General features: G+C 49.6%; 11 protein-coding genes across 11 annotated transcripts; 4 read left to right on the top strand and 7 right to left on the bottom strand.

Moving 5' to 3' along the window:
* Nucleotides 1-633: 633 nt before the first annotated feature.
* N7509_011117 (uncharacterized protein) lies at nucleotides 634-2,515 on the top strand (the record flags this gene model as incomplete). Its single annotated transcript, XM_056635754.1, has 3 exons — nucleotides 634-1,317; nucleotides 1,385-1,967; nucleotides 2,037-2,515. 3 exons carry the CDS (start codon nucleotides 634-636, stop codon nucleotides 2,513-2,515), a joined length of 1,746 nt encoding a protein of 581 aa, XP_056486374.1.
* A 574-nt stretch (nucleotides 2,516-3,089) lies between these two features.
* Nucleotides 3,090-4,192, top strand: N7509_011116 (homocysteine S-methyltransferase family protein; the record flags this gene model as incomplete). Its single annotated transcript, XM_056635753.1, has 2 exons — nucleotides 3,090-3,986; nucleotides 4,052-4,192. 2 exons carry the CDS (start codon nucleotides 3,090-3,092, stop codon nucleotides 4,190-4,192), a joined length of 1,038 nt encoding a protein of 345 aa, XP_056486373.1.
* Nucleotides 4,193-4,325: 133 nt separating this feature from the next.
* On the bottom strand, nucleotides 4,326-5,963 carry N7509_011115 (uncharacterized protein; the record flags this gene model as incomplete). The annotated part of the gene is made up of 1 exon (XM_056635752.1): nucleotides 4,326-5,963. The coding sequence occupies one exon, from the start codon at nucleotides 5,961-5,963 to the stop codon at nucleotides 4,326-4,328; it is 1,638 nt and encodes a 545-aa protein (XP_056486372.1).
* A 758-nt stretch (nucleotides 5,964-6,721) lies between these two features.
* Nucleotides 6,722-8,099, bottom strand: N7509_011114 (uncharacterized protein; the record flags this gene model as incomplete). Its single annotated transcript, XM_056635751.1, has 4 exons — nucleotides 6,722-7,009; nucleotides 7,060-7,254; nucleotides 7,307-7,742; nucleotides 7,813-8,099. 4 exons carry the CDS (start codon nucleotides 8,097-8,099, stop codon nucleotides 6,722-6,724), a joined length of 1,206 nt encoding a protein of 401 aa, XP_056486371.1.
* A 2,053-nt stretch (nucleotides 8,100-10,152) lies between these two features.
* On the top strand, nucleotides 10,153-13,373 carry N7509_011113 (uncharacterized protein; the record flags this gene model as incomplete). Its single annotated transcript, XM_056635750.1, has 4 exons — nucleotides 10,153-10,400; nucleotides 10,474-10,786; nucleotides 10,864-12,551; nucleotides 12,602-13,373. 4 exons carry the CDS (start codon nucleotides 10,153-10,155, stop codon nucleotides 13,371-13,373), a joined length of 3,021 nt encoding a protein of 1,006 aa, XP_056486370.1.
* Nucleotides 13,374-14,113: 740 nt separating this feature from the next.
* On the top strand, nucleotides 14,114-14,951 carry N7509_011112 (HPP family protein; the record flags this gene model as incomplete). Its single annotated transcript, XM_056635749.1, has 2 exons — nucleotides 14,114-14,320; nucleotides 14,457-14,951. The coding sequence occupies 2 exons, from the start codon at nucleotides 14,114-14,116 to the stop codon at nucleotides 14,949-14,951; spliced, it is 702 nt and encodes a 233-aa protein (XP_056486369.1).
* A 384-nt stretch (nucleotides 14,952-15,335) lies between these two features.
* On the bottom strand, nucleotides 15,336-16,673 carry N7509_011111 (glycosyltransferase family 69 protein; the record flags this gene model as incomplete). Its single annotated transcript, XM_056635748.1, has 2 exons — nucleotides 15,336-15,751; nucleotides 15,800-16,673. 2 exons carry the CDS (start codon nucleotides 16,671-16,673, stop codon nucleotides 15,336-15,338), a joined length of 1,290 nt encoding a protein of 429 aa, XP_056486368.1.
* Nucleotides 16,674-17,175: 502 nt separating this feature from the next.
* On the bottom strand, nucleotides 17,176-17,893 carry N7509_011110 (uncharacterized protein; the record flags this gene model as incomplete). The annotated part of the gene is made up of 2 exons (XM_056635747.1): nucleotides 17,176-17,648; nucleotides 17,764-17,893. The coding sequence occupies 2 exons, from the start codon at nucleotides 17,891-17,893 to the stop codon at nucleotides 17,176-17,178; spliced, it is 603 nt and encodes a 200-aa protein (XP_056486367.1).
* A 419-nt stretch (nucleotides 17,894-18,312) lies between these two features.
* N7509_011109 (uncharacterized protein) lies at nucleotides 18,313-18,504 on the bottom strand (the record flags this gene model as incomplete). Its single annotated transcript, XM_056635746.1, has 1 exon — nucleotides 18,313-18,504. One exon carries the CDS (start codon nucleotides 18,502-18,504, stop codon nucleotides 18,313-18,315), a length of 192 nt encoding a protein of 63 aa, XP_056486366.1.
* A 532-nt stretch (nucleotides 18,505-19,036) lies between these two features.
* On the bottom strand, nucleotides 19,037-19,908 carry N7509_011108 (uncharacterized protein; the record flags this gene model as incomplete). Its single annotated transcript, XM_056635745.1, has 4 exons — nucleotides 19,037-19,171; nucleotides 19,230-19,583; nucleotides 19,643-19,828; nucleotides 19,882-19,908. The coding sequence occupies 4 exons, from the start codon at nucleotides 19,906-19,908 to the stop codon at nucleotides 19,037-19,039; spliced, it is 702 nt and encodes a 233-aa protein (XP_056486365.1).
* A 71-nt stretch (nucleotides 19,909-19,979) lies between these two features.
* On the bottom strand, nucleotides 19,980-21,595 carry N7509_011107 (uncharacterized protein; the record flags this gene model as incomplete). Its single annotated transcript, XM_056635744.1, has 5 exons — nucleotides 19,980-20,932; nucleotides 20,994-21,118; nucleotides 21,181-21,332; nucleotides 21,393-21,469; nucleotides 21,529-21,595. The coding sequence occupies 5 exons, from the start codon at nucleotides 21,593-21,595 to the stop codon at nucleotides 19,980-19,982; spliced, it is 1,374 nt and encodes a 457-aa protein (XP_056486364.1).
* Between the last annotated feature and the right edge of the window lie 142 nt (nucleotides 21,596-21,737).

Genomic DNA, 21,737 nt, shown 5'->3' with positions numbered 1-21,737 from the left:
GCTTCTGTACTAGATCAACGAGCAGGGTGATATCCAAATAGGATGACGCAGATGGGATCTGAATTGCATGATGTGGGCGTCCGATCTCACAGTGTGACTGATCATCAGACGTGTACAGAGCGAAGATCTCGACTGGCTCAGGCAGTTCCCGTGCGGCTTGTAATATGCGAACAGCAATTTCACCTCTGTCGAATGGGATCAATACATGCTAATATGTATACAATGTGATTAAGAGTGACACACCTGTTTGCGACCAGCAATCGCTTGATGGTTCGTGAATGCGGGGATGACGACATGGCGTCACAAAAATCCGGGGTAGCAAAAGTCGCAGACAAGTCTCTCAGCCAGTATATATGAAGACACCCGATCAAAAGAAAACTATCGGCAGTATAAGAGACACGTATTTGGCGCGACGAGACTTGTTGGGACAGTTCAGAGTTACTTTTCTTTATAACACGACAGCAAAAACGCGCCGAGGTCCTCGGATAGCCCCGACTTCAATTTCCCCTCAGCGGGACTCGCATCTTAACCAGCCCCAGCCGAGTCCAATCTCCAATCACTACCCCGGTACTCGCCCTTCCAGCTAAAATTTACTATGCGATAGCGTCTTACTCGAAAGAAAAAATTGCAATCATGGCTAAAGACAGTGACTTGTCACAGTCGTCTCCAAATGGCAACGATCAAGCCACCCAGCGTCTTAATCAGGTTTCCTCGCATCTCTCCACAGACCCGCCAAAGGAACAAAAGAAGGAGAAAGACACAGCATCACGTCTTCCAGTAGACCACTCCGATGTCTTGGGACAAATTGCTGCCCTTCGCAAGATTGCCGCAACGCCAGATCCCAACCACAGAGGCTATGTGCGGCAAAAACAAGCAGGAAAGCTATGGGTCCGCGAGCGTATCGAACAGCTTCTTGACCCTGGTTCATTCACTGAGATAGGCTCTGTATCAGGAACTGTAACGTGGAAGAAGACAGCACCAATGCGCGAGGAGCCCGTGTCTTTTATTCCGAGCAATAATGTTCAAGGGCGGGGTACGCTCCGCGGAAGAAAGGTTCTGCTTACGGCGGATGACTTTAGCATTCGGTCTGGACATGCAGATGGTGCAAGCTCGGGGAAGACTGTATATGTCGAGAAGTTGGCGATTGCACTGCGGGTTCCTGTTGTGAAGCTTGTTGATGGAAGCTCTGGGGGTGGTAGCGTCACGACTATCAAGAAGGAAGGGTGGAGTTATCTACCTCATGTTGCTCCTTTCAAACCAGTTATTCAACAGTTGAATATGGGAATTCCTAATTTGGGTGCTGTTGTTGGACCTGCGGTATGTCGTCCTGATGAGAGGAAAGTCTTTTTTCTTTTACTACAGGGTACTAATGGTATTGGTATAGATCGGTCTTGGCGCCGCTAGGGTGGTCTCTTGTCATTTCTCAGTCATGGCAGCAGATATTGGAGCCCTTTTTAATGCCGGACCAAAGGTTGTCGAGGGCGCGACCTTTGAGGAAGGGTTGGATTTCCAGGATTTGGGTGGCCCGATGGTTCACTGTATGAATGGAACGATCGATAACCTAGCTGCGAACGAGGCCGAATGTTATGAACAGCTACGCACAGTGCTGGGATATCTTCCGAACGCTGGGAGTGAGGCTCCACCGGTTATCCCATGCGATGATCCTGTGGATCGAGAGGATGTCGCCCTACGCAGTATCATTCCTCGCCGACAAGCTCGCATGTATAACCCTCGAACAATCATCACCTCGGTCGTTGACCAAGGCTCTTGGTTTGAGATTGGTGCCCTGTGGGGTCGGACTGCTATCGGTGGACTTGCGCGTTTGGGAGGACACCCCGTGGGCGTGATCTCGCTGAACTGCGAAGTAAATGGCGGTGCACTTGACGCAGCCGGGAGCCAGAAACTGACTCGGCTGCTCAAGATGTGCGATGTGATGAACTTGCCGATTCTGCAATTCCTTGACGTCCGTAAGTATTGCAACTTCTTAACTCCCAATTGCATAGTTCCAAAATAACTCTGACATTAACATTAACTAGCCGGCTACGCCATCGGCACCGTCGCTGAACGCACCGCAACTATGCGCTGGGGAGTTGAATTGGCGAAGACGTACTACACTACCACTGTACCTATTTTCAATGTGGTGACACGCCGTGTGTTTGGTGTTGCAGGAGGCGTGATGCTTGGATCTCGCGACCCCGTCATGCAAGTTGCCTGGCCTTCCGGTCAATGGGGTTCCCTGCCACTGGATGGTGGAATTGAGGTCGGGCACCGGCATGAGTTGCGTGAGGCGGAGAAGGTTGGAAAGAAAGAGGAGCGATATAAAGAGTTAGAAGAAGAGTATTTACGCCTTATGAATCCTGTTCGAACCGCGAATGCGTTTGGCGTCGAGGAGATTATTGATCCCAAGGACACCAGGCAAGTTTGTTGTTCGTGGGCAGCGCACGTTTATGAGGCTCTTATGAAGGAAAGAATCTCCGATCGAGCTTGCGGTAAGATCCATCCTTCTTTTGCTTGATAGATGCCAGAAATAGCTTGGTACTTGGCTTCATCTGCTTTCTATATACATTTGAAGTATTCCAGTTTAATGGTATAGAACTTGAAATTTGAACATTTCAGCCTGAGATTTACTGTAGCCTTGGAGACAAAGAATCTTGAACGGTTAAAATTAGCTCAGCAGCACCAATATAGGGAGTAATAGTACTAGACTATAAATATCTGACTATGATATATGGATTAAGACGAAATAGGATTACTGATCGAAAATTATTTGGAACTCATCGTGACCAGTGTAGATTTATTGCACCGCCCCGAGGTCTTTATAACCTGGATAAGGCCGTTTTGATTAACTTCGATCTTAGATCTTCAATTATCTGTAGCCTTTGTAACAGAGGCCTCTAAAATTTCGACAACTCCCATAACATTGCTGACACATCGAAACGAAGATCATATCATCTCTGTTTTGACAGGCGACGGGCGTGGTGAAAAAAAGCTTATGTAACGGAATCTTCCACACTATCAAAAAGAGCAACACCCCGCCTTCCAACTACAATCACCCTTACAAACCCAAAACTCATACATAAAAGTGCGCAATGGCCTCCGTACAAATCCTTGACGGTGGTCTGGGAACTTCTCTGCAGGACAAATATGGCGTGAACTTCTCCAGCGCAGACACACCTCTCTGGGCCTCCCACCTCCTGGTCTCAAACCCCGAAACGCTGAAAGCCTGTCAATCCGACTTTGGTGAGGCAGGCGTGGACATCCTCTTAACTGCGACTTATCAAATCTACACTGGAGGGTTTCAAAACACAAAGACGGCCGAATTCCCAGAAGGGATCCCGGCGTCTGAGGTTGGTCGATTCCTGCGGACAGCCGTGGAGGTCGCGGAAATTTCGAAAGTGCGCGATTCAGCAAAGATAGCTTTGAGCCTTGGACCTTATGGTGCTTGTATGATTCCCGGACAGGAGTACGGGGGTGTTTATGATGCAGAGCACGATGATGAGGAAAACCTTTATCGGTGGCATTTGGAGAGATTGCGGTTGTTTCAGAATGTCGAAGGGGAGGATTTGACCTCGCGGATTCAATATGTTGCTTTTGAGACATTGCCGCGGTTGGATGAAGTGCGTGCGGTGCGGAGGGCAATTCATGACTCGGGAATCACGGCGCCCTTTTGGATCGCCTGTGTATTTCCTAGGGAGGATGAGTGCCTTCCCGATGGGAGCAGTGTCGAACAGGTTGTTGAGGCGTCAATTGCCCCGATGGAAGGAGCCCTTGTGCCTTTGGGAATCGGTATGAACTGCACGAAAGTTCATAAGCTCTCGGGGTTGGTCGACAAATTCGGGGCCTGTGTGAAGGATGCAATTGCTACGGGTCTTGCCTCGGCGGTTCCGAGTCTCATCCTGTACCCAGATGGAACGAATGGAGAGGTTTATAATACTACGACGCAAACTTGGGAGAGGCCAGAGGGACAGGGTGATAATCAGGATGTTGTAAGTGCGCTCTAGTATAGGCGGTCCATGATTTCGTTACTGGAGATTTGCTGACTCGAGAATAGCGCCCCTGGGAAGTCCAACTTGCGCAGGTTGTTAGCGATGCCAATGCAAAGGGCCCCTTCCAGCATTTCATCGTAGGCGGCTGCTGCAAAGCCTCGCACAAGGATATCAAGAAGCTTCGGGAGCAGTTTACCGCTGCATGATTGGAAAATTTGTATAGGGAATCGGCTACGAAACCGGTTGAAAAATAAATGTATCAATGTGTTGAAATTGAAATCGCTGTGTCTTATTGACGTGGTATCGTGCTATGGATATGCAAATATGCGAAAAAAAAAACTAAACAAGCCAGTCGACGAAACGTCCCCAGAATGTGGTGCTGGGAGGTTTGCGAGGCGAAATCTCGCCTTCCTGTAGACGGCCGGACCAAAGGTCGATAGCAGAGGCCCGCACATACTTGGTTCGATGCCAAAGCTTCCAGGCGATGATCGGCACGATAAAGATTGGGATACCAATGTAGGAGGCAACAAAGCTGGAAGTATCCCAGTTGCCCTTCAAGAAGACGGGAAATCCTGCCACCAGGGTGATAATGGTTGAGCCAACGAAGCCGAACCACGCCGTGTATGGTTGAAATGGCGCGGCCCAGGGCAAGGTATCGCGAGAAACGCCCTGGGCTTTCATTCCAGCATAGAAGCGGATGTAGCAGTAGCAGAGCGTTGCCCAAGCGATCAGCCCAGCAACTGTACTGAGATTGAGTAGCCAGTTGAATGCTTGCGCGGCACCACCGGTTCCAAGACTCAGATAGGCCAAGGGGCCAAAGAGCCAGGATACGATGACAGCAACGTAGGGGACACCCTTCTTATTGCAGCGGCCGAAGTATTGAGGGAGTTGGTGATCAGTAGTCATAGCCACGATCATGCGCGAACCAACCCAGCAGTATGAATTACCCGCAGACCAGGCAGCGACCAGAATGCAAGCATTGACAATGGACGGTAGAACACTGATTCCGGCTTCGGTAATTGCAATGACGAATGGGGAGGCTTTCGCGTTGGATGCAGCATTCGTAAGAGCCGAGGTTCGTGGATCAACAATGATTCCAATTAGGAGCGCCCCGAGGATGTAGAAGAACGCAATGCGATAAGTCACGCGGCGGGCAGCCTTTGGGATAGCACGATGAGGATCGACCGACTCGGCCGCGGAAATGACGACGGTCTCGACACCGATAAAACTGAATGAGGCGTTGACGAAGGACGATAGGAACCCAAGGAAGTGGCCCGCTGGACCGGTAATACCGTTGTAGTTTGTCCACGGACCAGGGTTGTTCCAAAAGCGAAATCCAATGGTTTCGTGATTTGGTCCACCACCACAGGTGATAACAAGAGACACGATCACCAATCCCAAGAAGCAGAGGACCTTGATGGCTCCTCCAATAACTTCTGATTCTCCATAAAACCGGACACTTCCCAAATTGATTGCTAATATCAACACCAACCCAACTGTGATGACCACAGCCGGCGATATGTCGCTCCAATAGGAGACAATGACCGCTGCTGCGCTCACTTCAGATGCAATCGCGATTGTGTAACAATATCCGTATGAAATGGCGAGAGAGAAACCGACAGCGGGGTCGATGAAGCGTGTGGCCCAGTGAGGGAATGAACCGGCGGTCGGAAAGAGGGTGGCTAGCTCGGCGATACTCTGCATGACAGCCCACAGCACCATTCCAACAACGATGTACGCGAGCAGCAGACCAGCAGGACCGGCTTTAGCATAGGCAGATCCAGTACCAACAAATAAACCAGTACCGATGCCACTGCAGAAGCCGATCATGGTGACATGATAGTTGCGCAGACGTCGCTGGGTAGCACCGCGACCACCAACATTGATCTGAAGCTCATCCTTCGGGTTCGCATCGAAATTGTCGAATTTGGCGGGATCGGGCTGGATGGTGTCCTCGGCGAGAGTGGACTTTTCCATCTTGCTAGTTTATTGGTAGGTCGATTTGGAGAGGAGGGGAGGGGGAGGTTGAGGGTATGCTCAGAACTTCCCCATGCAAGTGAAAAAAAAACCGACAGAAGACACAAGACAAGAACCATGTGGGAGATGTAGCTCTTTCTGTCTTTTTCTCCGAAACCTTGAACCGGCGCAGATCACGACATCGGGAGTCTTTTTTCGCATCGCGGAATCGCACCCACCGAGCCCGAAGTTATTGGGCGAGCCGCGCCGAACGCTCCACTTTTTATTCTTTTTGCGGAGGCCAAACGGGAATTTTTTTTGCCCGATGGCCGGAGGTGGCAAGACGAGATTTTTCTGGGGCTGCAACTCATTGCGCGTTATTTTGTTGATTGATTTGAAAAAAAAAAGTGGAAATGGTGCCCGGTCGCAAGAGGCAATAACCATGTATAACCTATACTCGGGCTGTCGTGGGTAGTCCCGCAGTGTAGGGAAGCTTAACCACAGCGCTATTCGTCGGCCAAATAAGCGTAAGCATTGGCCCGCTTGAAGATCTCGGAGGACCAAGCGAGGTGGCCAAAGCCGCTAGCTAGAACATGGAGCTTGGTAGCTATTGTCAATCCCTGCTTTGGCGGGTAGTTTATTGGTCAATTGTCTCGGGAAATTCTACTCGTAGGCGAATTGCTAGAATGTGAGCTCCCTCTACATCCATAGATTGAACCATTGCAAAGAAACATGTTCACATTTGTATCATACTGAACCATGGGTTCGATTTCGTGCCATCAAGTGAGGACAAACCGTTGTTTACCAGTCACATTTCCCTGGTACTCTGGGTCTGGAGTCTGCTTCAAGTTCTTCTTATCGGAGTGGTTGATGTATTCTTTCAGCCCTTTCCCAAAGTTGACCATGCAGATCACCATGTTAACAATGGTGATACCGAGTAAAAGTATTGCCAGTCCAGAAAATAAGGTCAGAGACACTTTGAAGTGAGCTAGGTTGTTACTTTTCGACGAGGAGTATGTTTGTAGAATCACTAATACGAAAGTCCCCGCAATGACAAGCATAAAAATCTGGAATGGGGTTTAGCATGAGTTGTCAAAGCCACCAGAAGAGTCCCTACCATAATGACAGAAAGCGATTTCTTCTTCTCCAATCGACAGAACCGGGCTCCTAGGATGAGAATAACAATCGATACCGGAATCATAGCAGACTGTAATATGAAATCGTGGTCTTTGAAGTCGTTCATCGCAAGTAGGACTTGGAGTTGTGTACCGAATATGAAGAAGAAATCGAATTTCAGTAGGGCAATATAGACCTAAGGCTAGGTTAGATAGCATTCGAACATCTTTCAAGAAGGGAATTCCAACCTGGTATGTGAAATAGCGGCGATTCATTTGTAAATCGGCGCTCATACTCTGGTAGATATTCCACGAGTTTTCGGCCCGCAACCTCCACGTCACGAAGATCATCGCAATTGTACAGACCCCAATAAACACAGGGATCAGGATGAGCTCTATCTGGTAGTGTTTCCAGAGTAGATTCCCAGAAGCTTCGCTTATTGACAAACCACTTATGGTCTCTCTGATCTCTTTCATCTGGACAACTCCGTACACGAAGAGCCCGAAATTGCATAGGCAAAGTCCAACCAATTGAAATGTATTCTTGCGCTTCAGCGCATCGTAGGAAAGGGCGAGTTCGTAGACAAGAGCAAAGATGTAAAGGCCAAGGAAAGACCGAAGTCGTAATGTACCGTCATTGTTGTCATACTCGTTGAATCGTCTTGAAACGCTGATGAAAACCCAACTATACAAAAGAGCTCATGTCAGGATCGGCGCACTTTGAGGGGGAAGGATGGATGACGTGGTTACTCTACCTTTCAATGCCGACAGTAAAAAATGTCTCGAGAAGCCCGATAATAGCAAATAAGCGAGACCAGAGAGTATTAGGGAAGTAGAATTTGCTGCGAGAAGATTTGGAAGCGGCGGATCGACCTTGAGGTGGAATCGGGTCGGCTGGCGCATTGAAATCGTCAAGTTCAACATATTGGCCATTTATGTGGAGTGCAGACTTCGAGTAGGCCACACTTGACCGTGCCTTATCTGAGACGGTGTGAAAAGGGGCAGCCATGGCTTTAGCCACTCCATCACCTTCATGTCGCATGGTGTCGACAGAGTTGTCGAACCGGAAGATTGTGACAACAACAATCACAACAAATTCAGGGGATCCCTATCAATATTGAATGTAATTTATTGCCAACGATGTGTACGCACTGCCATGGCCTGGGCATGCCGAAACAGGCACTGTGGAGACGGTTATCCCGAATACGAAATTAGCTGCCTGGAGCTGCTTGGCTGGGCTCATTATTCATATCATGCATATTAGGGTAAGCCTGCATCCTTGTGGCTAGACTGGTGAGACCTGTGTCCTCGCCCCACAGGAATTCCCATCATAATATTATTTTTAGCCACGATCTTGATGTGCTACTTTGGGATCATGTGACGACCTATTTGTCGTGCCTGAAGTCGCTCCGTAGCCTGCTTCACGTTCCAAGTTGATATCAATCTGTCAACGAAGTGGTCAAAGAGTTTGGAAAGTAAGAATTCTACCAACAACGCGTTCAACATATGGAGTCCCGCGCTCTGAATCGTTCTCGCCCCTTTCTATCCAGGGTTCTACGCCCACACATTGACCCCTCCCTGGGAATTGCAATGTTCAAGTTATCGAATATATTGCGCCCGAATACACAATGCCTTGCACGATCAAAATTCTCAGAAATCGCAAACCGCATTTTCAAACCTATCCGCGAGGTAGAACCAGACGAGGTAAATTTCTAGGCACAACCCGCTTCAGAGTAGTTGAGAACCCAACTTGAATAAAAGTTATTATAAAACGACCAAACTGCAATGTTGAGAGACCCAAGAACCTGCGAGCAGTCAGCGCATGGATCTGAAGAGACACCAGACACCCAGGGTTTTCCATCCACAAACTGACGTTAGGAATAGAGACTACTGGATGCCAACGACCTCGGGATGTGTGGGAGTAAAGAATTGGATGTGCGCAATGGGGTTGGAAGCGAGGAAATTAAAAATAGCCTACTTATCTGAAGAACAATATTTCCACCCCTGAGGCTTCGGAGGTCCATACACGCATTTAAATCAGGTGAAAAACCTCGTGGGTGCAGTGTAACGAATCATATGTTTGTTGCCTGCTGATGCCTTAGGCTTTGGGCATCAAAACAGACATAACTATTTAGTTACCTAGGTAAATTTGTATCTAGTTCGATAGATAACCCAACTTCCCTCTCTTTTCCCCCATGCTTAGGATTCTCGTCGAATGCCACTACATCGTTAATTTTGTCTTCGATCGTACCTGGACCCAACCCGTTTTCTTGGTAATTAGCACTAGCGAACAGAGTGGGGAGCAGATTGGGGCTACTAGTAAATAATGATTGTACATAGTTCTAGAACGTTCAAAAGCGGATCGGTCCAGGCACTTATTCATACTATGTATACAATTGACTTAGAGTTCGGTTAGTGGCATGCTTCTTTGGTTCGCGAATCGATAGGATGAAATGTATGGATACCCAGGGGATTCCTACCCACAACCCTAGGGTAAGGTGTCAGTCAGCATGTGGACGATATCTGAAGACTGACCTCACTGCCAGTGTGACGACAGACAGCAAGATCAAGTGTACTATTCCAAGGCTATCACTGGCAGTAGCTACTAGAGTAGCAACACAGCTCTAACTTCTAACTCTAAGGATACTCTTCATTAAATAATGCGTACTCGTAGATGTGCATAAATCATCCAAGTCCAAGTCACATGCTGATCATCGCCATTCCCGGTGGATCATCCTTGGCATCCCACGAGCATCGCAACTTCTGCCCCAGTCAGATCACGACCCCCGTTGGACCTTCAGGACACTCGCGTTCAATCACGCCGATCGGTGCACCCCATCCACGTCAATAGCGTGGGTTTCAACCGGAATTCTCTGACATTGGCCCGGTTTCCCCTCATCCACCCACAGTTGGACAGTGCACGCCCGGAATAAGGATTTTCGGAAATCTTAATGCTCTATATCCCCCCGGGGAAAGGATCTTTCTGACTTCTTCTTCCCTGTCACACCTGTTCCCACACACCTTGAGTTGCCAATTCTCTCTCTTTAACTTCTCCTAATCCCGATGCCGGGGCGGCGTTAATAAGTTAATAACTCATGTCTGATCCGACCCGACAAGATGCCGTTGGCGGCCCCTCGCCGGCTACCACCGAGGAGGACCCTGTGCCCGTCAAGGAGACGTCCCCGGTCGCAAAATCGCGAAAGTTGCCCGGATGGCTGGACCATTTCAATGCACGCGATTTGAAAGTCCTATTCCGATGCTCCATGGCTGCCTGGGTCGCATCGCTACTGATCTTCATCAATTCATCTCTGAAAACTATCGGCACCGCAACCTTTTTTGCGACGTGAGTGGTATACAATGTAGCATGGCTGTGCGGCGATCGTGACACGATCAACTGATTCAATTTTTATTCTCAGACTCGTTCTTTTCATGGTTCCTCCGTCAGGAATCGTGTTCATCTTTATTTTGGGAGCCTTCACCCTCATCCTCGGCATGGCGCTTGGCTGGGCCTGGGGTGTCATCGCGATGAAGGCTGCTCTGGCTGCCCGCCCGGCGGCTGAGACTAATGCTCAGCTACAGGCCCTAGGCCAAGAAGCTTATTCCATATCTAATTCAACTGGCCAGCCTCTTGCATCTGTACAGCAGGTTCTGGTTTACGAAGGCTGGATGTTGGATGTCCGTGTGACAGTCATTTACTTTTCTCTGATTTGTCTGATGGTCTACCTCCTCGTGAGTTGCCATCTTTCGTCAACTAAAACGAAAATTTGAATGGATGAATATCAGTTTGCTGACCCCGCATCGCACAGGCACGCCTGCGAGCTCAAAACCCCAAGTTTGTCTTGCTCCAGATCTTTGGAACAATTAGCATGGATGTCTTCTTGACCGTGGGACCACTGCTCCCTTCATTCACCGGTACTATTCCCAAAGTTCTGGTTGAGCCGGCGGCCATTGGAATCGGTATTGGCCTGGCTTCGTCGATTTTGTTCTTTCCCAAGTCCACTTCCGCTGCCGTCCTGGAGGACATGGAAGGTATCGTGCGGCTACTCAAGGGCCCCATTGATGTCACATATGCCAGTTTACTGGAGGGTGACCCCCTGGATCTGAAAAGCTTGCAAAAGCTGAAGATGAAAACCATTGCTGCGTATAAGAAGATGGAGCCTTCACTGGCCTTCCTGCAACTTGACTTCTCTGTTGGCCGTTGGAACGCGGACGATGTGAAGAGCCTGAAGGAGCCATTGCGACAGGCGTTGTTGAGTAGTCTCTCGCTATTGGAAATACACATCGCTCGCTTGGGAGGGAAAGCAAAGGTTGAAAAGTTAAACTCTCTCACACTGGACCGTCCATGGTCGTCAGAATCGGAGAAGAGCGAGAAGCAGCGACCTCGAGAGATCGGTATGCGCCAGCTCATGGAGAATGTCAATTTGATCAAGACCCTGCGAAGCCCAGAACATGAGTCTCTGCGCATGGATATGCTTGAGGCGATTCGCCCTCCAACCAAAAAGATCCTGCCCGTTTGCCAGGAGGCGAGCACTGTTATCGCGGATTGTATCCATGCTGTCAATTCTGCACGCTGGTTTGGAAAGCCTTCTCAGCAACGCATGGACGAGCTCTGTGAGCGCAGCGCTTCTACATTGGAGACATTGCAGGGACTCCGGTCGACTTTTGCTTCCGAGACTACCGAACGACTCCTCGATACATATGCAGAAATCTTCGGCGAAGATGGCCGCTTGAAAGACACCGACGATGAAACCATGCGCCGAGGCCAGGGCATTATGATGGGAATGAGTTTTGAAGAACAGGTTCTAAGCATGGTCGACGGCTGGGAAAAGGTGCTCGCACAGCTCGTGGCTCTGATGAAGGAGCGCCAAAAGGTCCGTATTTGGCTCCCACGCGGTTTGCGCTATGCGGTGAACTGGGTTTTCCACAAGAAATCCATCGCTCCTGTTCAAGCTGCGCAATCGCCTTATCCCGACCCCGACGTCGTTGAAGCGCAGATCAATGCCGCCCAACAGAGTCTGCGTATCAGCCGAGGTTATAAAGTCAAACAACGTAGTGGACTTGGGAAGGCTATACTGGGCACTTACCACTGGCTGATTTGCCCTGAGGGTATGTACGCGCTGCGTATGGTGATTGTCACCATCGCTTGTGGAGTCCCCGCCGTGATCCCCAGCAGCGCGGGCTTCTACTATCGCGAGAAGGGCCTGTGGGCGCTCATCATGGCTCAGACCAGTGTCGTTATTTACATGTCCGATTTCTCACTCTCATTTGTCTCCCGTGCCATCGGAACTGTTGTTGGTGGTCTTGCGGGCCTGGTCGCATGGTATATTGGCTCGGGCAATGGGGATGGAAACCCCTACGGCCTAGCTGCGGTGATGGCTGTTGTGCTTACGCTGCTAATGTGGGGACGTTTGTTTGCGCCACTGGTCTTGTTGCAGGCGACCATGATGTGCGGCGCGACCTGCATTCTGGTCGTCGGCTACAGCTACGACGATACGTGAGTTACCTGCTCTGGAATGACTGAGAGTATGACTAACTAGATCCTAGACACATTCCTTCCTACGGTAATCCTGGCTGGGGATACAACGTTTTCTGGAGGCGACTTGTGCTCGTGTTGGTGGGAGCTACTGCCGCTCTGATCGTACAGATCTTCCCGCGGCCACCTTCAGCAGCACGTCACATTTGCAAGTCGCTCTCCAATGCACTCCGATCCCTGTCCGACCACTATGCCTTGCTGCTCTCATGCTGGGGCCAGCCCGACCGTGAAGAGGGACTCGTCGCCGAGCAACTTGCCCTTGACCTTGCCCAGACCCTGACATCTCTCGATGGGCCCGTTGCCCTGCTGCGTTTGGAATTCTCTAGCTCACACTTTGACAGCGACTGTCTCGCTCATGTCAAAGCACTGTGCCAAGAACTGAATCAACACATCGGTCGCCTGTTGTTCCTCTCGTCATCGTTACCAGAGAAATTCCAAACCCGACTTGCCCACCACGCTGGTCTCCTCGACCACCGCAATGTCGGCGATATCATGGCTGTTCTTGGCGTGGTCGAGCAAGCTCTAAAGACCGGAGATCCTCTGCCCGAAGTTCTTCCCACTCCATTGCTGAAACGTTGCTTCGAGTTTTGGAAGGCCCACCAAGTTGAGATCGCGTTGAGCAAGGAATTGATCCGGGATGAAAATTATCGCCGGTTCTGCGTCGCAGTCAGTTCTTATCTAAAGTTCCTGGGTGCGGTGGATGATCTGGTGCTCGTAATGAAGGGCACCCTTGGTGAGTCGCACATTGTCAGCCGAGAGCTGCTGCATGATCTTGCCGTATAATGTATAATGGAATCACTTTTTACTCCTTCCATACAATTGAGCATTCACTTCAATAATTTCTACACATCTTGAGATATTCTCCGATACAAACAACCTTAATAAGATCCCCCGACTCGTATATCAAAGCTAAGCGCACCGTCCAATTGGAGTCGAAGTTGTTGACAGCCTTATCTACAGCCAATGGGGGTATTCTATGGAGATGGCATGTTGACACTAAAGACGCAGGGACCAGTGTTTCAAGAGATGCCAGGCGCTTAAAAAGCTTAAATAAAAGGAAGTATGAGTATAGAGGGAGTCTGCTTTCGAATCTTCCCACCTTGCGATGGATGTGATAGTCCGAGTCTGTACCATCAAGTATCCCCGCACGGCCGAACGGGCCAAACGGCGACGCCCATGATGCTAGTAGATACCAAAGCATTGCAAGTTTTGGTGAATAGCAACATTTAACTCGCGTTTCGATGAACCAAAGTCAATCAAGTGACTACATTCTAACATCTATCTACCAATTCCCCTGCTATACTAAAAGTACATCCATCGGAATCCCCCGATGTCTCCAAATTGAACTCCGCACGCATTTCCTTCTCCGCACGAACTTTTCTCCTCATCCCAAATCGCACTAGCGCAACGCCCTTTGCATCGCTGCATTCCGTGCATTTATTTTCTCTTCTTTCGAGCCATCGCGTGCTAAACCGCCCGTTTCCGAGCTCTTGGCCTTCCCAGCGTATTTAAAAATCTTAAATATGTCTGCATCGCGTCTATCCCGCCTCCCGCCCTGGGTTAGCCACTGGCTCGGCTACCGCGCCGAACCCGTGAAGCCACTCCCACCATACCAAGTCGCCGCCTGGTCTTTTATCACGGCATTTTGTGGTCTTTCGGTGGTACAAGCCCTATTTAATTATTCAGAATACTTCACATCGCGCCATGTACCTGGTATCATTGCCTCATATGTAAGTTGCAATCCCGCCACCACTCCAAGTCCTCGTCCGAGTCGGCCTTTGTTAGATAGACATCGCCACCTTGACGTATACTTCAACTTGTACATGAATTTCAATGTATATTTACGAGTACTAATGAGAACACCAGGGTGCATCAGCAGTCCTCTGCTTCGGCGCAATCGAAAGTCCCCTCGCGCAACCCCGTGCCTTAATATTCGGCCACTTCTTCAGCGCCCTAACCGGAATCTGCATAACAAAGCTATTCAGCCTCATGCCCGACGAAGCCCGCTTCCAATCGCTGCGTTGGCTCGCCGCATCCCTCTCAACCGCGACGGCTATAGTCGTCATGCAGCTGACCGGAACCACCCACCCCCCTGCCGGTGCAACCGCGCTACTCCCCGCCACGAACGACGAGGTCTGGAACCTGTCTTGGTACTACCTGCCCGTGGTCCTGCTCTCCTCGACTCTGCTTATGTCGTGCGCACTGCTGCTAAATAATTTGCATCGCCGGTACCCTGTCTTTTGGATTGCGCCGGCCCCACCGAAGGCTGCGGCTCCTACGCCTGTGACCGCGCCGACCTCTTCGCACGTGAAGGGGGATGCGGAGTCTTCGCAGGAGAAGTTGCCGAAAGGGTCTGTTTGAATTGGTTGTCTCTTGGGGAATCGGTTGGTTGGTCTTTGATCGGTCACTCGTGCTTTGGACCCGAAACTCATTGGACTGAATGTCTCCGTTACCTAGAAGGGCTAGGACTGTCGTCATGCTGCAAGCTGGTTGCACCCTGCATTTGCCACATTCCATCGACCGTGATATGAGACATGCGGGAAATGGATATAATTTTTATCATAATCTCGATATACCCACTTCATATAGCGTGCTTTATTGGTATATACCAAAGGAGGTGGAAAGGGAAATCAATGAATTTCAACATAAAAAGAAAGAAATCTCTGGATACGCTCACAATTAGCTCCCCGAACAAAATCCCAAGACTAATATGCCCATGAAAATTAACTCCGGTATGCAAGAAAATCATACATGATACCACCCATAGGGATGCAAAATCTGCATCTCATTTATAACGCAATAGGGCCCAGGCTCCCTATTCTTCCCGGATAGAGCGACCCAACGAGAAATCCGCGACCGGACGATTCTCTCCTTTATCCAGGCCAGACTCATCCATCGACGGAGTCGGTTCTCCCACAAGCCCTGCAGGATCCTTCGCGGGGTGAGCCAATTCACGACCGGGTTCACGGCTACATACGCCGGTCCGGAATAGCCCACCCGCACGAGCGGGTTGAGATAAACGCCTTTCTGTTTCGAGAGAGGGTTATCCGCATGGATCAGGCAGCATTCAGAACCTTCGAGGTGGGATTCTGCGAGGGAGTCGGCAATTCCACGGAATTGGAGGGGTGTGGATGCGGTAAAGGGCGCGGCGGGCATTGCAACTTTCTCTCGTTAAATGGGATGAGAAGGCGAGACTTGACTTGACTTACCGATGCCATTCCAGCAGCTCGTCACTGGAACCGGGGACATATGTTTCATTGCGTAGCGAGACACCGGATCTTGGAAGAATGGCCAGGTCGACATGACAGCTTCATGACCGCTGGCGTCGCGGAGAGCAAATGTATCGTAGTAATTAGGTGGCTTGGAGAAATCAAGTGAGCAAGCTGCGGCATAGTTTCCATCGTTTGTGCTGAGTAACTCGAACACGTCGTTTGGCTGGATACAAGTTAGACTGGACAGCTCAATGCTTGACAGGATAGAGGTGGTGCTCACGGTGAAAACAACATCGTTGAGGAAGAGCACCTTGTCGAAAGTGATTCCCTGCGCTGCAAGTTCTTGGAGCGGCTCCAAGCTCAGATTCCGAATGCGTGATAGATAGGGGATTCGTCGCAGTTCTTTCTTTCCCGAGGGTGTAACAATCCAACCATGATCCCCCGGTGGGGCGGCGATCTCATCTTGATGTGTGACGGGCGATAAAGTGATGCTGCGGGGGATCTGCATGCGAGCCAATTCCCGATCCAGTTCTATCAATGCACCCTTGGTATTATCATAGCTGCCGCTCTCATAAATGCTGATGTAGATGTTGTCAGGACCGAGCTTCCAGGCAAGGTCGACCAATGCCTGGCTCCAATGGCTGCGCATGATATGTTCATTGTTCCAGTTGACGCTGGCGATGTAGATTCGTTCTTTTTGGCGGGGTTGCTCGCGATAGCTGTGGTCATGGTCGGTCTCGGAGATGCTGCGGAGAATGAGATGCAGCTCGATTAGATTCCAGAGAGCGAAGATGATGAATAGAGATCGGATGAGGCGGTTGCGGACCAGCACTCGGCGAAAGGTACGAGGGTAAGGAGTGAGTTTGGTCATAAGGAACGGACGCCAGAAGGCAAGAATATTGAAAGATTGAGGGGCATTCTGGATGAGAAGTAACGTGAACGTGGATACGCGTCTGGATGGAAAGATGCCAAGATCGATGTGGGCTTGGAAAGGGTGATGAATCTAGGGGTGAAGTGTGTTTGTGTGTTTGTCTCGTCCATACTTGAGGGGTCAAACGCGAGCTCCATACGAGTACGAGTAGTCTACTAGTTAGTCAAGTACTCCATATCAAGCTCAGCCTCCCTAGTCGAACTAGGCAGATGTATTTGGCACACACTATTATTATACACGAAAAGGGGGGGATAATTATACCAAGAGCCCAAGATTCCAAGATCACGGGCCACGTCACCCCAGCAGCAATGGGCAAGTCAACACGGCCACAATCCACCAGCCCATCCGTGGAGCACCGATTCGCTTCGTCGCACTTGAATTGCTAGTTTCACTGGAGCTACTCGAACTCGTGGTGCTTGCTCCACTTTGAACCCAAGGCTGGCTAGGGGAGCGTGTCGCTGCTCTCGCTCTCCTCCGTCGCGCTGAGTAGCTGGTTCTCCAGCTGCGCGCACTCTAATTGACCCGAGCTCTTGGAGATGCTATTCGTCACAGAGATGGGCAGGTCGAATACGGTATAGTAGTCTGTTCCATTCCAGCGGAAGGACTGGTGCATCGAGATGTTATACGCGCCTCGGGCCGAGTCGCCATCCCCATCCCCGTCGCCAACCAAACACTCGGGCCACACCCAATTAACATGCTTCACTGTGGAAGATGGTTCGAGCTCAAGCACTGGGCCAACATAGCTCGAGTTATTTGAGGGCTCCGTACCATTGGAGATGGTGAAGTTATGCGACTGGGATTCCGACGTCAGGAACAGAGTGATGTTGTAGAAGAGCGTGTCGGCATTGGGCTGTGTCGATGGTGGCCACGGCAGTTGGCCATTTCCAGACACATCAATTGCGATTTGAAGGCTATCTGCGCTGGTCAGTCGCGTGGATTATTTTTTTCCAGGGGGGTTGGGGTCGGCTTGCCTCCGCCGAGGGGCGTATTGGGCTGTGGGGCATCCACAATGGCGAGGCCCGGAGTGTACACTTGCCCATTGAGGATGGTGAAGTTGCCCATGATGGAGATGTGAGGTTGCAGACGGTGATGGTGAAGTTTCGAAAGTTTCTGAATCCCCCGAAATTCGAGAGGAAACGCTCAACCTCGCGATTCTCCATCGATGAACTCGATGCCGGGTGGCGCCAAGGGTCTCATCTCCGACGCCTCCGTTCCTTCCTTAACGTTTCGGGTTTAATCAATATCATCCGCCATTCATTTCGCTTGTTAATAGCGTAGGGTCCGGATCCATGCCATCATATCATACGTACCTAGGTACGATATTATTAATTAATGGGTTTACTTGCAGTAATGATTATAGAATGCGTTTCAATAGGTAAATTAGCGCTTGTACTTTGATTTCTAATAAAAATTTTGCTGAATTCGCGTAGTTCTGTTGTATTGTGTGCTATTGCAAATTGTTGTGGTGGTATAGATTGTGGGTGGGGCGGGAAGTGGGTAAATACTTTTGAACCGGATTGTAGATCCTGGCTGTGATGCAGCTCCATCTTGATTATGGGCGTAGCATCCTTGATTGACTTTAAGACGTTCCATCGTTCTCGTTGTACTCAGAATCGGTAAGAAAGCCTTGGCTATATTTGTCCTTCGGAGCCTTTCGCTTGTCATAGTGCTGGCAGCCATCCAAGATAGGATTGTCTTTTGTCAAGGCCGGGGCGCCATTCTTAGATTGGCGCAGCCCGAAGAAGTATTTCCTTTTCATTCTCAGGAACATAGTAGAACTACCCCCGAGAGACAAGGTGACCACGGTGAGCCCATGATGTCCTGGTAATCATGGTGTTGGAAATCGGTTGAAGCACGAAAGAAAAAGTAGAGTCTCTAGTTTTATATAAAAATGAGCCTGATTCTTCGTGGAAAGGGGATCAACTAACGAACCCTACAAACTCAGAACGCGAATGAATGAAGCAAAGGACCAAAAAATCCAGGAAGAATCCCAGCGAGCTTAAAGAGCGCAGACTTAAGTTATAGTAGATTGAAGTAAGAGAAATATATTATCAAGATTGAGATCAGGGGTGTTCTGGAGAGCAGGCCCCAAAACAAAGCAGCCGTAAATTCAAATTCAAATTCAACTTTAAATGGCTGAGCAAAAGAAAATTCAAATTGAAAAAATTAAGCAAATGCAAACAAAGAGTGAAGATAAAGATAAAAGGAGTAGAAGAAAATATGGGAAAGAGAAAGAAGAAAGGGAGACTGAAAGCAATGGATGGGCGGAGGCGTTTCCTGGAACCTCTTCCTTCGATGACGAATCATTCCCCGCTGTAAGCCTGGCCAGATGGCAGTTCGTACCGACCCATCCAGATATCCTCTGGCTTCACAGTATGCTCCTTGATGTACCGTGCCGTTGCCGCAAAGCGGAGGCCTCCATCAGGGACCACCGAATGCTAGATGAAAGTCAGAAGCTTGACTAATGTGACCTAGAAAGAGAAAAACAAATCTCACCTCGTAGTATCTTTGAAGGTCTGCGCCGTGCATAACCACCATATGACCATGGTGGAGTTCCATTTTTATCCGCGGGAACGAATCCGACGTCGACTTGAGTATCTTGCGCCGCCCCTCATCATATTCAAGCTCTGTGAGCAAACCCTGTTCATATTGTTCTTTCAGGGCCCTTCGGCTATCGTAAAGAAGACAGCCAGGCAAAACAGGGTCGTCCTTGAGAAGATTAATACCATTACCGGTTTGATGAAGACCGGTAAAGTATTTGGTCTTCATCCGGAGAAACATAGTCGATGTTGCCCCTAGGGAGAGGGTGGCCACGGTTGGCCCCAGAACCTTTTCACCATCGTCATGATACTGTAAACTAGTTAAAGAGCGAACACATGGAGAAAGATGGAACAGGAATGTGTGCTTACACCCATGTCCATTTTCTTCTTGTAGCCAACAAGCAGTAGCTCGTTTGGTTCCTGATACTCCTCATCGTGACCTGCAGCTATCTTCTTGGTAATCCAAACTAAACGACTATGCGCGAGAAGGACATCCGGATGCGTATCCATGAATGCCTCCGATTGCACAGGGACGACAAAGCTATAGGGGAGCCCCTGGCTTATCGTGAGTGAAGAACAATAAGAATTTGCGACTCCGACTTACTTACAATATTTTTCAGGAAATGACCAGTCATCTGGCCTTGGACTGTGTTTTTTGTTAGCCACGCAGTGAGTATTTTGAAGAAGCTGATACATACCTCGAGCGCTAATGAGTCGCTCCCTTTCGGAGCTCCAGGTCCAGTTCCTGGAATCGGTGGAATAGGTAATCGGGTCCGCCTTCGCTGGCGTTGACGACCGTGTTCGACACAATATGTGAAATTGTGCCGATGCTATCCCCGAGGGAATACTGCAAAACGACATAGGGGGCCAGTGACACTGTATCAATCCGAGGCCGCATGCACTTAGAATCAAATCGGGGTAACTTGTAGAATGATTCCAGGCCTCCACGGGGCATTTCAGTCTGCTTTCCCGAGTCCCTGGCGTTTCGATGTGGCTCAGGGAGACTTTCCGGTGGTGCTATGACATCGCACAAGCGGACAATTGGTCCTTCAACAATGAGACTCCATGGGCAATCCGGCTCATTTTTTCGAGGCTGGGGCGGGACAGCGTGCTTGACACTGCACTTCCAGCCATTCAAAAAAACACGAGGGACACATTTATGGCAGTACGGGCAGACGATCCCTTGGCGAGTGTTCTCGCCATGTCGCCATAGGTCCCGGTTTTCTTCAGTAATGACTGGAGGCGTAGGGACAAGATCTGGGCTCTCTGGCAGGCTATCCTGGCCCCAGAAGAACCGATGTGAGAGGAAAACCGGGTCATACTCGAGTTTTGTTGTGGGCGATTCTCCATTCACTTTCCAGAACTGGAGGCAATCTTTCTCCAGGCACATCCAGACGCCTCTGAATACGCGGCAGGATTCATGGCCACAAGCATCGCAGATCATAGTTTCAGGCCGTGTATCAAAGTCGCGGACTACTGGAAGACCAGGCGAGTCCTTGGCAGCCCACCAACTTTGACTGCTGATATCTCTCTTCTGGAGTCTCATCATGTACCTCGTGAACTCCCCAACCTTCTCGGGCCATAGGTGGGTTATGACGAAGATGTCCATTACGTTGTATCGATGGGGGAGTTTGCGGCCGAGGTCTTCATTTCTGTCGCCTGTTTTATCCATCAGCGGGATTCAAAGTTGCAAAAAAGCCCATAGCGGAGTTGCACTTACCGATAATTACGCCAATGGGTTGTTTGGATCTCCAACTCATCTCGACACCCTTGTTGAGTCTTTCCAGTTTCTGGTCTTCCTTTAAGATCAGAGTACCGTCCTTGGCTTTTTCGTAGCCCCCTGATCTGGTGATGGATGAAGATTAGCTCGGCGTTTCCCCAGGATAGAAAGAAGGTTGTAAAAATACAGCCGTGTTATTATAATTTCCTCGTCAACATAGGTACGTCCGCCGCAGCTCCCGTCAATCAGAAGTCCAATGCAGCCCTTGGCGCCACTCGAGTAGATCCCCGCCTGCTGGTGTTTGAACCACGGCATTGTCTCACAAAGATCGGGCCGAGTCTAAGGGCTAGTTAGTACTTGAAGTCACCAATTCAATACCAGAAAAAGATTATCACATACCGATGCCCATGCGGGGGGCTCTCCTACACACTCGGCTTTTTCATCTTCTTCCAGCTTCAGCTTCTTTGGGGGTTCGTCTAAACATATAAGTCAGATTTTGCATATGAAGTCAATGTGAGATATCAGGAACACTCACTTTGGTCAACATCATTATTCCCCTTCCTCTTGAGAGGGGCGGCTTCGAGGTCTGTGTCGCATTCCATCGTGGATAGGATGACCTGGAACAATGAGATGACTAAAAAAGAAGTACAGATGGAGGTACAGACCTTAGATGGTAAGAAGAGGATGGATATGTGAGACGCAAGTGGAAAGTAAGTGGGAAGTGGTAGGGGGTAAAATGAAAAA

This window comes from Penicillium cosmopolitanum (genome assembly GCF_028827165.1).
Source record: "Penicillium cosmopolitanum strain IBT 29677 chromosome Unknown utg000009l:1.0-9042332.0:1.0-9050551.0, whole genome shotgun sequence".
In the NCBI taxonomy this organism is placed as follows: Eukaryota; Fungi; Ascomycota; class Eurotiomycetes; order Eurotiales; family Aspergillaceae; genus Penicillium; species Penicillium cosmopolitanum.
Note: the sequence above shows the minus strand (reverse complement) of the source record. Positions and strands in the feature narration are given on the sequence as shown.